This window comes from Salmo salar, chromosome 04, assembly GCF_965601325.2.
Source record: "Salmo salar chromosome 04, fSalSal1, whole genome shotgun sequence".
In the NCBI taxonomy this organism is placed as follows: domain Eukaryota; kingdom Metazoa; phylum Chordata; class Actinopteri; order Salmoniformes; family Salmonidae; genus Salmo; species Salmo salar.
Genome location: NC_138294.1, coordinates 33,626,091 through 33,642,187, shown reverse-complemented (window position 1 = coordinate 33,642,187; position 16,097 = coordinate 33,626,091). Strand labels below are relative to the sequence as shown.

General features: G+C 42.8%; 1 protein-coding gene across 3 annotated transcripts in view; it reads left to right on the top strand.

Moving 5' to 3' along the window:
- tmem131l (transmembrane 131 like) overlaps nt 1-16,097 on the top strand; it is a 95,214-nt gene that overhangs the window by 64,091 nt on the left and 15,026 nt on the right. The window contains exons 10-25 of one of the 3 annotated variants that reach the window (XM_014195585.3): nt 1,029-1,087; nt 1,197-1,299; nt 3,362-3,467; nt 3,704-3,848; nt 4,210-4,383; nt 6,284-6,350; nt 6,490-6,607; nt 6,858-6,927; nt 7,185-7,294; nt 7,687-7,756; nt 9,758-9,882; nt 10,415-10,557; nt 12,359-12,545; nt 13,026-13,211; nt 13,459-13,608; nt 15,434-16,049. In XM_014195585.3, the coding sequence (XP_014051060.3) occupies nt 1,029-1,087; nt 1,197-1,299; nt 3,362-3,467; nt 3,704-3,848; nt 4,210-4,383; nt 6,284-6,350; nt 6,490-6,607; nt 6,858-6,927; nt 7,185-7,294; nt 7,687-7,756; nt 9,758-9,882; nt 10,415-10,557; nt 12,359-12,545; nt 13,026-13,211; nt 13,459-13,608; nt 15,434-16,049 (2,429 nt within the window). Of the gene's footprint in view, nt 1-1,028; nt 1,088-1,196; nt 1,300-3,361; nt 3,468-3,703; nt 3,849-4,209; nt 4,384-6,280; nt 6,351-6,489; nt 6,608-6,857; nt 6,928-7,184; nt 7,295-7,686; nt 7,757-9,757; nt 9,883-10,414; nt 10,558-12,358; nt 12,546-13,025; nt 13,212-13,458; nt 13,609-15,433; nt 16,050-16,097 lie in introns of all 3 variants that reach the window. The other 2 variants (XM_014195584.3, XM_014195583.3) reach the window with 2 other exon arrangements.

The window sequence follows — 16,097 nt, the reverse complement described above, 5'->3', positions numbered from 1 at the left end:
TTCCCTACATAGTCCACTACTTTTTACCAGGACCTTTAGTGCTCTGGTCAAAAGTAGTGCACTATATAGGGAATTGGTTGCCACTTGGGATGCAACCATTGTTTACAGTTTGGTACTAGGGGCCAGACATGGGTGATTAGATGTTCTTTCCTTGTTCTTCTGTCCACCGTCTTCTACATCATAAACAACTACGGGATGTTTTCATTTCCATTTTAATCTAATAGTAGACTTAATCTGGGTCATGTCAGTTTCCAACATTTTATTTCTGTGAAACGGTACTAAAACGGTGGATTTAGTGAAGCCCAGTGAACGGTTTGGTCATTCATTGGTTTGCCAATACAACGCAATCGATGGAGGTGAAGCGTGAACGGTAGCACAGGTACTTTTCATCCGCAGTCTCACTTGCAGAGAAACCTGAGGTTGAAAGGAATTGCCAGTGCCAAGGAAATCAGCCCCGACGTGTCAGCTCAGCGCTTTCACCCACGAAACTGCTGCACTGCTGCTGTAGAGTAGAGCACTCAGGTTTTTATGATCACAGCATACTGTAAACGTAATCACCTCCTTTCACTTAGTGCTACTGTCCAGATCAAACCAAACTGAAACCACCTAGTGAGTAACATTAGATCTAATTTGAAGTTTATTGTCACAGTCACAGTCAGTGACCTGTGAGGAGTGTTATCAGTCATTTTTTGTCTTGTGTACAACAGATGTGATTGGCATGCATGAATGGGATAGATGGGGCATTTACCTTCTACCTTGGGATGGGCATCATAGAGCATCAGCATTACGTTCTTAGATTATGTGCATGGAGTATAGTCACAGTACCTGAGAGGATGTCAAGTAGCCCTGAAGATTGCTTTGTTATTGACTGTCTTAAGGTGGATGTATCCATTTTGTGTGTGTAGTGACACCTACTGGCTCCAGAGAGAAGTGCACTTTTCAGTGTTTTGTTGGGCAGTAGAACAGTATTTATTCGATTCTGTCAATAACATGTCATTAACCTATTATGTCTTTATTCTGTCCTACAGGGGAGCCAAAAATAGGAATTTATATGTTGAATTCAGGAGGAAAGAAACTTTATGTTAAGGTAAGTTTCTGTGCGAACTCAAGCAGAGTACTCATATGGAGTCTATTTAATATGTATTCAGTATTACCCATGCAGGAGTTTATGTTGTATCTATTTTTTTTTAAATTAGGAAATACAGTTATCCAAAGTGGACAGCACTCTGGAGTTCAGCCCAGTCCTGCTGAGAGCATCAGCGACAAACTTCACAGAAGTGGCTACACTAGCCTGCAGAGGTACGTTTCAATGGCAAGGTAGAGAAATACTGGGTCTGTTTGCCGTTTATGGTAATAATGTTGATATCTTAAAAGAAAAGGAAAACCTGCAAATTGCTCTTGATATATCATCATCAAATTATTCCCACACACCTACAACAAGAAAACTCAGCTATGTGATATCTTTTCCTATTTTGCTGATGAGTTGATAGCATGTGTGTATATTTAAGCAATAAGGCCCAAGGTATTGTAGTACAGTGCCTTCAGAAAGTATTCATACCCCTTGACTTTTTTCACCCAGCTATGCACAATACCCCATAATGACGAAGTGAAAACATGTTTCTAGACAATTTTACAAAGTTGTTGAAAATGAAATACAGAAATCATCTAATTTACATAAGTATTCACACCACTGAGTGAATACTTTGTAGAAACACCATTGGCAGTGATTACAGCTGTGAGTCTTTCTGGGTAAGTCTATAAGAGCTTTCCACACCTGCCCATTATTCTTTTCAAAATTCTAGAAAACCATTTTCAGATCTTGCCATAGATTTTCAAGTAGATTTAAGTCAAAACTGTAACTCATCCACCGAGGAACATTCACGGTCGTCTTGGTAAGCAACTCCATTGTAGATTTTTCCTTGTGTTTTAGGGTATTATCCTGCTGAAAGGTAAATTAATCTCTGTGTCTGGTGGAAAGCAGACTGAACCAGGTTTTCTTCTAGGGTTTTGCCTGGGAAATGGTTCCAATAGTTTTTCCACCATACATTTTTCCCATCTGAGATTTTAGAAACACTTAAAATGAGGACTGTGTTTCATATAGGCCTACCCAGATGTTTTGATAACTGTTTAAATCTCTCTAGGACAAGGTGACTTTTATCAATATATTCGCCTGTATTTACCCCCTAAAAATTAAACGCTAATTAGATACTAATGTAGCTATCATAAAAAAAAAAATGTAATACCATGATGATCTGGACGAGACTGCCGAATCGAGGCAAAGGTAAGAATCTGGATTTACTAAATGTAGTAATGAATACATTTGCAACATTTCTTGAAATGGACAATTCTGTGAGCTGTCTTGTGTAATTTTTAATTTGACACAATACATGTTAGCAACGGTGTCAGCTAGAGATGACTTGCAGGGATTTGTAGTTTTGCATTACGTCTACTTTGAGGCTAATTAGCGTTTTAGACTCTGAGAGTAAATAGAGGCGGATATATTGATAAGTCATCTTGTCCAAGAGATTTACGTGGTTATGAAAACATCTCACCAGGGTAAGTCTACACAAAACACAGACCTTATTTTAAGTGTTTTTAAAATCCCCTATTGGGAAAAATGAATGGCAGAAGAAATGATTGGGACCATTTCCCTGTTTGACCACTATGTTTTATGGGTATTATGACACCTCCACTCTGGGCCTCTATTGGCCTCATGGTGAAATGCCTGAGTGATTTCCTTCCTCTCTGGCAACTGAGTTAAGGTAGGAAGGACGCCTGTATCTTTGTAGTGACTGGGTGTATTAATACACCATCCAAAGTGTAATTAATAATTTCACCATGCTCAAGGAGATATTCAATGTCTGCTTACCAATAGGTCCCCTTCTTTGAGAGACATTGGAAAACATCCCTGGTCTTTGTGGTTTCATCTGTGTTTGAAATTCACTGCTCGACTGAGGGACCTTACAGATAATTGTAGGTGCGGGGTACAGAGATGAGGTAGTCATTAAAAAATCATGTTAAACACTTTTATTGCACACAGAGTGAGCCCCTGCAAATTATTATGTGACTTGTTAAGCAAATATGTACTCATGAACTTGATTAGGCATGCCATAACAAAGGGCTTGAATACTTATTGAGTCAAGACAATATCAGTTATTATTTAATAAATTTTGTCTGTAAGTGTGTAATAAGTCAAGGGGTATGAGTACTTTCTGAAGGCACATATGCTTTTAATTCCATTCTAGATATGTATTTAGCTTCTATCACTATGAAAAATACAACTGTCCTGTATTAGCTGGAATGTAACTTATCTACCGAGAGGAACCTCCTACTTTTAAAATCCAATGTTGACTGTGTTCAGCAGGGTCTCTGCTAGGTCAGGGTAGAAGATGCTCCAGTCATATTAGCCTACAGGTCCTGGGGAATCACACAGTGAACACTTTCCCTGGCTTCCACATCACACACAGGTAAGACCATACAGATACTCTGCTCAAAAGGAGATTTAAATTGGATTTTCTGCCCTCACTGTGTGTATTTGTTAATGTTCCGTTTTCAGTTTGTATTTACAAAGTATAAAATCCAGATAACAAAAAATCGCTAGAAAATGTAGTGAATGGGTGTTAGCTTATCAACACAATTTAAGAGACAGAGTGCCTCTCACTCCTCCAGAGCACTTTTCAATGGTCGTCTCTCCTCTCTCCAGGGGGTTGGAGCTGTCTAGTCTCTTCCAGGTGAGACAGAGGCAGAGGGGGGCAGACCACGTGGACCTGTGGCTGACCAACACCCTCCACTTCCCCCTCGCAGTCCAGGACGCCACCCTCTCCCCGGAGTCCCAGGGCTTACTCAAGGTTAGGGGTGGTGGTCTTCTTTTGTAGTTGCGCTGGGCATCTCAGAAGATGGCTACGTCATACAAATGTGGTTCCGTGAATTCCGTTGGGATTTTTATGAAGTCGACCAGATGTTTTTGCTTAAGGTCGATAGAAATGTCAAAGTTCAGCCCAAAAGCTATGTGCAGAAGTAATTTGCCTGGGTTTCTTTATACAGATTGGTACAGGTGCACAACTCGGCCTCTCAAAGTTTCACAGGCCTGGTTTCCCAGGTTGAAATCAGTCTCTAGTTCAAATATGAGAGAATGAGAGCTGCGTAGTTATAGTTGAATCTCTTGCTATCGGTATGTCCATGCTGACCGTCTGTCCCCCGTGCGTCAAGGTGGTCAACTTCAGCGCGGCGGTGTCAGTGCCCCAGGGTGGCTGCTGGCGGCTCCTCTCCCTGCAGCTCCTCAACAGGAGCCTGCCCCTAAACCTGCTATCCACCCTCTCCCTGACCACTGGCTTGGGTCTGGCCCTGAAACTACCCCTCCACTTTCACTCCACCCTGGCCAAGGTAATACAACCAGTGATGCCAGTCTGCATACACATAATGTACACTCCACCCTGGCCAAGGTAATACTCCCAGGGACTGTCTGCATACACGCTCCTCCATACTCTCCATAGACCAGGAGTGCACATTTATGTTTCTGCCCTAGCAATACATGCCTGATTCCACTAATCAAAGAGCCCCCTCTTTTGCCTTTTAGATCATAATGAATAAGATTTTATGGACAGATCCTAGATCAGCACTCATATGCTGAGATACCTCGTGGATAAACGCCCCGGACTGAGAAACACTGCCATAGACAACTGTCTATTACATACTACTACAGTCCTGAATAACCACACTTTACACTATTACTGTCCGTTGTTCTGATCTCTATACTAATGTTTAACATCTGCTCACTCACACCTTTGTTCTGATATACTATGTGTGTACACAGTGTATTCGGAAAGTATTCAGACCCCTTCACTTTTTCCAAATGTTACGTTACAGCCTTATTCTAAAATGGATTATATACATTGTTTTCCTCATCGATCTACACACACTACCCCATAATGACATATCGAAAACAGGATTTTAGAAATATTTGCGAGTGTATTTAAAAAAAACGGAAATGCCTTATTTACATAAGTATTCAGACCCTTTGCTATAAGACTTGAAATTGAGCTCAGGTGCATCCTGTTTCCATTGATCATCCTTGATGTTTCTACAACTTTATTGGAGTCCACCTGTAGTAAATTGACTTCATTGGACATGATTTGGAAAGGCTCACACCAGTCTATATAAGGTCCCACAGTTGACAGTGCATGTCAGAGCAAAAACCAAGCCATGAGGTCGAAAGAATTGTCCGTAGAGCTCTGAGACAGGATTGTGTCGAGGCACAGATCTGGGGAAGGGTACCAAAACATTTCTGCAGCATTGAAGGTCCCCAAGAACACAGTGGCCCCCATCATTCTTCAGTGGCCTTCCATTCTTAAATGGAAGAAGTTTGGAACCATCAAGACTCTTCCTAGAGCTGGCCGCTCGGCCAAACTGAGCAATCGGGGGAGATGGGCCTTGGTCAGGGAGGTGGGCCTTGGTCACTCTGTCAGAGATGGGAGAACCTTCCAGAAGGACAACAATATCTGCAGCACTCTACCAATCAGGCCTTTATTGGAGTGGCCAGATGGAAGCCACTCCGCTTGGAGTTTGCCAAAAGGCATCTAAAGGACTCTGACCAGGAGAAACAAGATTCTCTGGTCTGATGAAAACAAGATTGAACTCTTTGCCCTGAATGCAAAGCGTCATGTCTGGATGAAACCTGGCACCATCCCTACGGTGAAGCATGGTGTTGGCAGCATCATGCTGTGGGGATGTTTTTCAGGGGCAGAGACTGGGAGACTAGTCAGGATCGAGGGAAAGAAGAACGGAGCAAAGTACAGAGAGATCCTTGATTAAAAAAAAAAACCTGCTCTAGAGCGCTCAGGACCTCAGACTGGGGTGAAGGTTCAACACAGGAGAGGCCCAGCCAGAGCCCAGACTTGAACCCAATCGAAATAGTGAGTAAAGGGTCTGAATACCTATGTAAAATTTCAGTTGTAATATAATTCTTCATTTGCAAACATTTCTTAAAACTTTTTTCTTTGTCATTATAGAGTATTAGATTGATGTGGGGAAAAATACAATTTAATCAATTTTAGAATAAGGCTATAACGTAACAAAATGTGGAAAAATTCAAGGGGTCTGAATACTTTCCGAATGCACTGTGTGTGTGTGTGTGTGTGTGTGTGTGTGTGTGTGTGTGTGTGTGTGTGTGTGTGTGTGTGTGTGTGTGTGTCCAAGCTAACAAACGGTCAAACGGCATTGTATTTATATGACATTCGTTCAGCCAAAAATAACGGAGTGTGTTTGTGTGTTCCCTCTCCAGCAGGGTAATGTTGTGTTTGAAGCGGAGGGTGAGTGTGGCCGACTATGTCCTCTCAGACTGTCAGAAGCAGGTGAGACGTGTGTGTGTGCGCACACGCTTGTGGCGTGCATGCATGAGTCATTGGTCTCTGCTGTTGGTACAGTGTGTGTTTTACTGATATGTGTGCAGGTGTGTGGTCCACTCAGGCTGTGTTGTATGGCTGTTTCCAGGTCGTGTCCAGTGGCAGCGCTCTCTCCTCCCAGACTCCTCCTCCTGGATGCTGGACAGCAGACTAGCCTCGGAGCTCTGCGCTCGCTGGCAGATCCGCAAAGACCAGCTGCCCTGCAGGTGAGACACACGGTTGTTCACTTCCCTCCTTTAGGTTATGTCTGGTCACTCCTACACACACACAAAATCTTTCCTACCCTCAGTGACTTATACATTATCTAGTCACTCTAACACCTATCACTTATAATGGCGGTGGGCCACACACACACACACACACACACACACACACACACACACACACACACACACACACACACACACACACACACACAATACACTTACAGTTCCTATTTTCTTCTGTTCACTAAAGGTGGCCAAGACTACCAGCGGAGACCTCGTCCCCTCTAGACTTTGGTGCTGTCCCTGTCAATGAAAGCAAGGTAACCCAAACATGTTTTTATCACACACTAATAGTTGAATAGCTCTGTGGTACATCTAGTCAACAATTCACCTGCAGCAGTTGGAGGATTTGAGAAATTTGTAATGATAAATGTTTTTTTTTTTAAACTCTAACACTTTTAACATGAGTATGCTTTTCCATTGCAATGTCTTGTTATGTGTCCAGCTGTGAGCCATGGAAACCAAATGCAATTGTCAATGTACAATACGTCTTTTGAACTTTGAACTTTTCCCCCAGGTTAAGCTGCTGACTCTGAAGAACCCCTCCTCCTCTGTGGTGTGTGTGGAGATCAGAGCCCTCTCCCTGTACCCGGCCCCCCTGGAAGCCCTTGACCTCCTCACCAAATGGTACAAACCCAAGGACGACACCCCTCACCATTAGTTGCACAGGAGATGCACTCCCTTGGGTGTGTCTCAATAGTCTATAGTGGCTTCCTCTCCTCATCTCCTTTCCTTCATCTGCACTGAAGTGAAACAACTGGACCATACTGCTTTCACCTATAGTGCGTTTTGAGATCAGAGGAAGGAATGGAAAGACACTTCACACTATTGTAACAAATTCCTTTGCGTTAGTTTCCCGCTCCTTCAAGGGACAGTTCATGCAAATATTTGTGGATTTTAGACAGAACTGCCCCTTTAACATTGCAGTTTAGTACCAGTTAGCTCTGAGTGTCTCTTGTAGGTGTTATTGATGAGGCGTCTCACTGTGTGGCCTCCTACTCTCTCCCCTGTTTCTCCAGGTTCAATATCAGCCCCCTCTCTGTCAACATCAGCACTACAGAGTTCACTCTGCTGCATGCAGAGCACAAGGTAGGATGCTGTGCATTCTGGGAGACGTAGTTTGTCTGTTCCACTGTCTGCCTATGGGACTGGGGTTGCTGTAACGTATTAGGTGTAGGGATGGGGGGGGAAAATACAGTAGAGTATAGTGATATTATTTTTGCCGACTTTTATATATAAATTGCTACGTACTTAACGTAAACTAACGCTAGTCGGCTGTACCTGCGCCAAAACTCTGGTATTTCTCATCCTATAGCTTGTTTCCCATCTTCTTTTTAAAACTTGTTTTCTTATGGCTCTCTCGTTTCTCTGCAGCAAACGCATGTGAGCAATATGTTTGGAACATCGAATCACAATAAAATCACAGTATCGAATCTCAATATATATATAGAGTCGTGATACATATAGGGTGCATTCGGAAGGTATTCAGACACCTTTACTTTTTCCACATTTTGTTACGTTGCACCCTTATTCGAAAATGTATTAAATACATTTTTCCCTCATCAATCTACAGACAATACCCCATAATGACAAAGCAAAATGTTTTTGTTTTTTTTATGTTTGCAAATGTAAAAAAAATTTAAAAACAGATCACTTTTACATAAGTCTTCAGACCCTTTACTCAGTACTTTGTTGAAGCACCTTTGGCAACAATTACAGCCTTGAGTCTTCTTGGGTATGACGCTACAAGCTTGGCACACCTGTATTTGGTGAGTTTCTCCCATTCTCTGCAGACCCTCTCAAGCGCTGTCAGGTTGGATGGCTGCACAGCTATTTTCAGGTCTCTCCAGAGATGTTCAATCAGGTTCACGTCCGGGCTCTGGCTGGGCTACTCAAGGACATTCAGAGACTTGTCCCGAAGCCGTTCCTGCGTTGTCTCGGCTGTGTGCATAGGGTCGGGTCGTTGTCCTATTGGAAGGTGAACCTTCACCCCAGTCTGAGGTCCTGAGTGCTCTGGAGCAGGTTTTTATCAAGGATCTCTGTACTTTGCTCCGTTTATCAATTGAATTTGCCACAGGTGGACTGTAGAAACATCTCAAGGATGATCAATGGAAACTTATGTAAAATGTTTTATTTTTTATTTTATTTTATTTGCTCAAATTTAAAGAAACTTTTCATTTTGTCATTATGGGGGTATTGTGTGTAGATTGATAAGGGAAAAAATGTACTTTGTCCATTTTAGAATAAGGCTATAACGTAACAAAATGTGGAAAAGGGGAAGGGGTCTGAATACTTTCCAAATGCACTTTACAGTATTGTGTATCGTGATATTGTTTCGTAAGGTCCCTCGCCGTTCCAAGCCCTAGTGTAGACGCTGATCTTGGGTTAGCGTCTACACTTTCCCCCATTAATGGTTAAGGTTAGGAATGGCGGCGGGGAAGCTGATCCTAGTTCTGTACCTAGGGGAAATTTCATCCCGTAGCAATAGATTACAATGACAGGAAATGTTTGAGAGCTCATTGTTTACTGCTCCCAAGTGTGCTATTTTATTGACCTATGGTGGGTAGCTAGCTAAGTGACCAACTTTGCAGCGAACATGGAGCATTTGCTGTCTTTTTATTGCGTTATTCTTTGGTCCTTATTGCATTTTGATGCATGTATTTTAGTCATTCCGTTCTTTTGACACTCCAGCTCAGATTTTCTCAATCCACTCCTAGGGAATCCAGGTTAGTGCTGGGCTAGCACAAATATGTGAACCCCCCCCCCCAGGAAAGGATTGAGAAACACTGCTCTAGTTATGGGAAACCAATGCCGTCTTTAATCATTGGCTTTGGTGTCCCAGGTCTGAATCGGTCCATGATTAGTAGAGAATGAAAGCCAGGGGGCCGTATGTATCAAGCGTCTCAGCCCTTTTAGATCAAAATGGACAGGCAAGACCTGATCCTAGATCAGCACTCCTACTCTTGATATGTCTGATTACAGACAACCCCAGAAGTGTTTCAGCTGTCCAGGAGACCGCAGTTGAATAATACTTGTTATATATAAAGTGTGCTCATGCAGTGATATATTAACCCTGTGTGTTGTCTGCAGGGCGGGGAGAGTGTGAGGGGAGAGGGAGTGCTGCGTCTCCTCCTCCAGCCGTGGGAGAGCAGGGAGGTGGCCGTGGTGTTCACCCCCTCCGAACACAAACCCACCACCACCATCCTACTCATCAGGTACACTATGATTGACACCTCTACATTTTGACACGTTCTTAGAAAAAGTCTTCTGATTTTCATGTTGTCATGTACATACAAAGGCAAAATGACCACATAAACAGTACTGCGAATAATCCCCCCCCCCCCCCCCCCAGTGGTTGCATACTGGTACCAGTAGTTGTAGTCTCTCGTGCATGCAAGATCTTAATATGAGCACTGATATTACAGTAGTTATTGCAGTACAATGTGAACATGTAGCTTTGTGCGTGATATTATTCCACGTTTGTGGTTGTTTTGGTCAATAATGGAGCCAAGCTAGATGGCACCAGGTATTTTAATGACGTTTGCCAGATTTGAGTATGGTGCCATGTGCTGTCGGTTTTGGTGACTCTCAGCATTGGTGACCGTCTAGTCTCGAGTTGCCATTATTTTCAAGTGTCGTCTGTCACTCTACTGTTGGAGCGCGAGGAAGTGAGAGTCGGGGAGCTGAGTCTAGAGACAGTCTGACTCTGTCTCTTTCTCTTTTTTTCTCTGTCTCTCTTTGTCTCAGGAACAATCTGACAGTGTTTGACATGGTGATGGTGCGGGGTCATGGGTCCAAGGAGCTGCTGAGGGTGGGGGGCAAGCTGCCGGGACCCGGAGCCTCATTACGCTTTAATGTCCCTCAGTCCACCCTCATGGAGTGCCGAGACGGTGAGCCAACCACTGTTAATTTTATATTTGTCATTTATCCTCCTTTCTCTCATTGAGATGAAAATCAATTTTGTGCTCCTAGTGGCAATCACGGCAATCAATGAGTTACTCCTAAAAAAATCTATGATAGGGTTTGATTATATTTAAGTGCAGTATATGTAAGGCTGGGTGACGTGGCCAAAATATCATATCACGGTATAAAAAAAGGGTGGTATTTTATGTTTTTGAATATTTTAAGATTTACATTTGCTTTATGAGTAATATGTGACCCTAGGCTGGCAACACATACATTCTAACTCATTTCAATGGGTCTTTCTCCATTCTGATTTGTTTTATACTGTTCAATTCAACTTCAACCAAAAATAATTGATACATTTCTGCTCTTATTTGAAATAATTTCCACACTGCCACGTAGGGCTGCACGATATGGGCAAACAATCTAGACCTTATTTTTAACCAGATGTTGCAATTGCGATTTGACTTGCGATTTAGAGCAACAACTGATTATTCAAATTCTATAGTTAGACTATAATAGTGGGCACTTTGAATACAGTGTTGTTTGACATGACAACAAATGAAAATGCCAGGGAGGAGTTATTATGACAGGGTAGGAACCAAAGTGTTGATATGTGTTTCCTCGATCCTTCCAGTTGGCTCAGTTGGTAGAGCATGGTGTGTGCAACGCCAGGGTTGTGGGTTTGATTCCCACGGGGGGCCAGTACAAAAAAAAAGAAGCAAATGTATGAAATTTATGCATTCACCTCTGTAAGTCGCTCTGGATAAGAGCGTCTGCTAAATGACGAAAATCTAAAATGTAAATGTAGGGGGACCTATAATCTTTGACTACATTGAATGTTTTCTCTTAGCTACTTCTAAGATATTCATGCTTTGCGTATTCCTCTTTGATTTAGAAGATACTGTTGCACAAACAGCATGCTGATTTAGGTCTACACCATCACTGGTATTAACAGCCTGTATAGCTAATTACATTTGCTCTGACTCAGTACATTTATTAGCTAGCTAGCCAGCTAACTAGCGATTAGCATTAGCGGCTAACAAGATTTAGGCCCAAAATGCCCAAAAAAAAGACAAACTAGCTGTTTGCAGACGTAAGAAACACAAACTACGTGTAATAATAGAACGTTAGTGGATTTACGTTAGTAACATTAGTGAAAAAAGTGAAAACAGCATCATTGTCATCAACATAGTTAGGGAAAGAGGGGCTCGGTCTGTGTTGAATAACGGTATATTGTTAAATACGTTGTACTGCTCTGCCCTAAGTATACAGTATGTAGCTAGATCTTATTAGATGTTTGTTCATTTTTAAATGCATTACTTATACACTTCATTAGTCAAGGCAAATGATGGTGCTTCATAGTAATGGCAAAGTGAATTCAATACATTTCAGGTTAATTTGCCATTCAAACTCTATTGTAACGTCCTTGAATTTGAAACTAGGCTACTTAATCATTGTCTTATTATTAGTGGTGGTAGTTCTGCTGTACAACCTGTCATATCCTTTAATAAACTCCTTTTAATGGCACAAAGAAGATTTTTTTTATTTTTATTGAACTGACAATAAAGCGTGCCTTATCTGTGTGTTCTCCTACCAAGGCTAATTAATCCTTGGTGACATACCAAATGTCACCCTATTCCCTTTATAGTGAAGTATTTGGTCAAAAGTAGTGCGTTATAAAAGGAATAGGGTTCCATTTGGGACTCAGCCCATGTCTTGCCCTACTGTTCTTAAGAGTGTGTGGCAGGCTACTTTATGAAATTCTTCCTCCCATCTACCTCCTAGGCCTGCGCACCAACAAGCCTCTGTTTGCCATCTGGAAGAGCTTCAAGGTGGAGAACGCCGGGGAGCTACCCCTTACGGTCACGTCCATGAACATCAACGGCTACAAGTGCCAGGGCTTCGGCTTCGAGGTGCTGCAGTGCAGGTCCTTCAGCCTGGACCACAACTCCTCCTCCGAGATCACCATTGCGTGAGTCAAATGTCGGAAGAATGGATGTAGATTGTTGTTGAACCTATTTTATGTCAACATATTTTGTATTAACTTAGCAGTAGTGTACATGTGTCAGGTTACTTTCAAGTGAAGGGTACATGAAGTAAAGTAATGAAAGAAAAGTAGATCTATCATTTTTGTATTCTGTCCGAACGCAAACATCAAGACGTTTGTATTGTTTAGTAAATAATTTCTTGTAATACGAGACATCAAGTTTTTGGACATTTGTAATGCTCATTGACCTCATCTTCTTCTCGCCTTTTCCCCCCACTGTCTCAACTTCTATTTTCTCTTTATCTCTTTCTTCCCTCTCTGGTTGTCTCCCCTCTCCCCCACTTTCTTTTCACCCTCCTCTTTTCCCCCTTAATTGCTCGCTCTCTCTTTTTCTCCTTATCTTACTCTAACTTCTCCCCCTCTCCTCACCTCTCTCTTTCTCCACCCACTTTCTCCCTCCTCCAGGTTCACTCCAGACTTCACGTCGTCCTGGGTGATCCGGGACCTGACCCTGGTGACGTCGCGCGGCTCATCGTTCCCCTTCACCCTCAACGTGACGCTGCCCCACCACATGCTGCCCCTCTGTGCCCAAGTAGTGCCCGGCCCCAGCTGGGAGGAGACATTCTGGGTGGTCACCCTCATCTTCACCTGGTCAGTGCCACCTCGAGACTCATAGACCAGTACCAACTTAGCGCCAAGTTTGGGTGATGAAAAGCCAATGTCATACACAGCTTCATGATTTCTCCCCCCCCCCCCCCCAGAAATAAAACAGGTTTCAGGTTGAAAGACAATGTACTTTGACTCCCCAACCAGATTACCAGTGTCTACTACTTTGTGAATTGGTTGATACTGGTATCACCAATGAATAACCGGCCATATCCTTTCTCTCTCCTCTCAGCTTCTCCCTGGCAGGTGTTTGTCTGATGGCTTTCCACCAGGCCCAGTACATCCTGACTCAGTTCTCCAGCCCCACCCCCCGGAGCATCCACAACTCTGCCCTGTCCCGGGACAATGGCCCCGTCAACAACATCACTCCCAACGGAGTCAAGTAAGACACTGTGGAATATATTTTACAAGAGACCCGTTTCCAATCAAATATTTGTACATAAAATCAACAGTTTTATATGGTTCCAAATAGAGGTCGACCGATTAATCGGCAGGGCCGATTTCAAGCTTTCATAACAATCGGTAATCTGCATTTTTGAACGCCGATTACATTGCACTCCGCGAGGAGACTGCGTGGCAGGCTGACCACCTGTTACGCATGTGCAGCAAGGAGCCAAGGTAAGTTGCTAGCTAGCATCAAACTTATCTTATAAAAAACAATCAATCTTAACATAATCACTAGTTAACTACACATGGTTGACGATATTACTAGTATATCTAGCTTGTCCTGTGTTGCATATAATCAATGCGGTGCCTGTTAATCTATCGTCGAATCACAGCCTACTTCGCCAAACGGGTGATGATTTAACAAGCGCATTCGCAAAAAAAAGCACTGTCGTTGCACCAATGTGTACCTAAACATAAACATCAATGCCTTTCTTAAAATCAATACACAAGTATATATTTTTAAACCTGCATATTTAGTTAATATTGCCTGCTGACATGAATTTATTTAAACTAAGGAAATTGTGTCACTTGCGTTCTGTGCAAGCAGAGTCTGGGTATATGCAGCAGTTTGGGCCACCTGGCTCGTTGCGAACTGTGTGAAGACCATTTCTTCCTAACAAAGACCATAATTAATTTGCCAGAATTGTACATAATTATGACATAACATTGAAGGTTGTGCAATGTAACAGCAATATTTAGACCCGTTAGATGGATAAAATATGAAACGGTTCCGTATTTCACTGAAAGAATAAACTTTTTGTTTTCGAAATGATAGTTTCCGGATTTGACCATATTAATGACCTAAGGCTCATAATTCTGTGTGTTTATTATATAATGAATAAAGTCTGATTTGATAGAGCAGTCTGACTGAGTGGTGGTAGGCAGCAGCTGGATCGTAAGCATTCATTCAAACCGTACTTTCCTCCGTTTGCCAGCAGCTTTTCGCAATGCTCGAAGCACAGCGCTGTTTATGACTTCAAGTCTATCAACTCCAGAGATTAGGCTGGCAATACTATAGTGCCGCCTATAAGAACATCCAATAGTCAAAGGTCTATGAAATACAAATGGTATAGAGAGAAATAGTCCTGTAATAACTACAACCTAAAACTTCTTAACTGGGAGTATTGAAGACTCGTGTTAAAGGGAACCACCAGCTTTCATATGTTCTCATGTTCTGAGCAAGGAACTTAAACGTTAGCTTTTTTACATGGCACATATTGTACTTTTACTTCTCCAACACTGTGATTTTTGCATTATTTAAACCAAATTGAACACGTTTCATTATTTATTTGAGACTAAATAGATGTTATTTATGTGTTTATATTAAGTTAAAATAAGTGTTCATTCAGTATTGTTGTTATTGTCAAAATTACAAATATATATAAAAATCGTCCGATTAATCGGCAACGGCTTTTTTTGGTCCTCCAATAATCGGCATCGGCTTTGAAAAGTCATAATCGGTCGACATCAAATCAAATGTATTTATATAGCCCTTCTTACATCAGCTGATATAAGACCTCTAGTTGCCAATATAAAGCATTATTAAAGTTCGACGTTTCAGTGGTACTTGATTTAACTCTTGGTAAAACACTCCAGTACAGCAATGTTGTCAAAGTAGCTGCATATTATCTACGTAAATCTGAACTGATTTTGTTCTATAAATGAAGCTTGTCACCCATTTGATTAGCTGGTGATAATGCACTGTTATGGGTTTACACATAGTCTCTCTAACTACTTTTTTTGTTTTTGTCCATGTCCAGTAAAATGAAGGGCAGCTGCAAGACGTACGTGGACACCTGCCACAACTCTGACAAAGGAAAGGGGCGTGGCTCCCCGGCGGTGGCCAACGGCTCCACCCCCCGGGCCCAGCCATTCTCCAACTCCTCCTCCAAGAAGGGTGCCTCCACCACCCCCTCCCAGCCGCAGAAGAAACACAAGGTGTCCGTTTACTACGGCAAGTACAAAACCAGCTCCTACGCCACAGCGGCGACGGCCGCCACGGCGACCGAGGAAGAGCGGGAGCTAGACTTAACGCCCGACCTGGGAACCCTGGAACCCGACCTGAGCACGGACGCCTGCAACAACAACGAGCCCACGTTCCTCTGTCAAATCGACGTTAAGAAAACGACACAGCACTTTAAGGAAGCCCCACCACAGAGTGCCGCCCAGCGGGAGGACAGCAAAGGGCCGGCGGCGGTTATGTTTCCCGTGGAAACGCAGGCCGGCTTCCCCAACAATGTCACCATGGGCCCAGGTCCCCGACCGGGTCTCCTGCTGTGCAGCCCCGTGACAGAGAAAGGGTGCGGCCTCCGTACACATTCGCAGTTTGCGGAGAAGAGGGACACAACGGCGAAAAGGGACAACTCTGAGCTAGAGGTGAGAGAGAGATAGGGTGATCAATCGGCTATTACTTTATTTGATAGC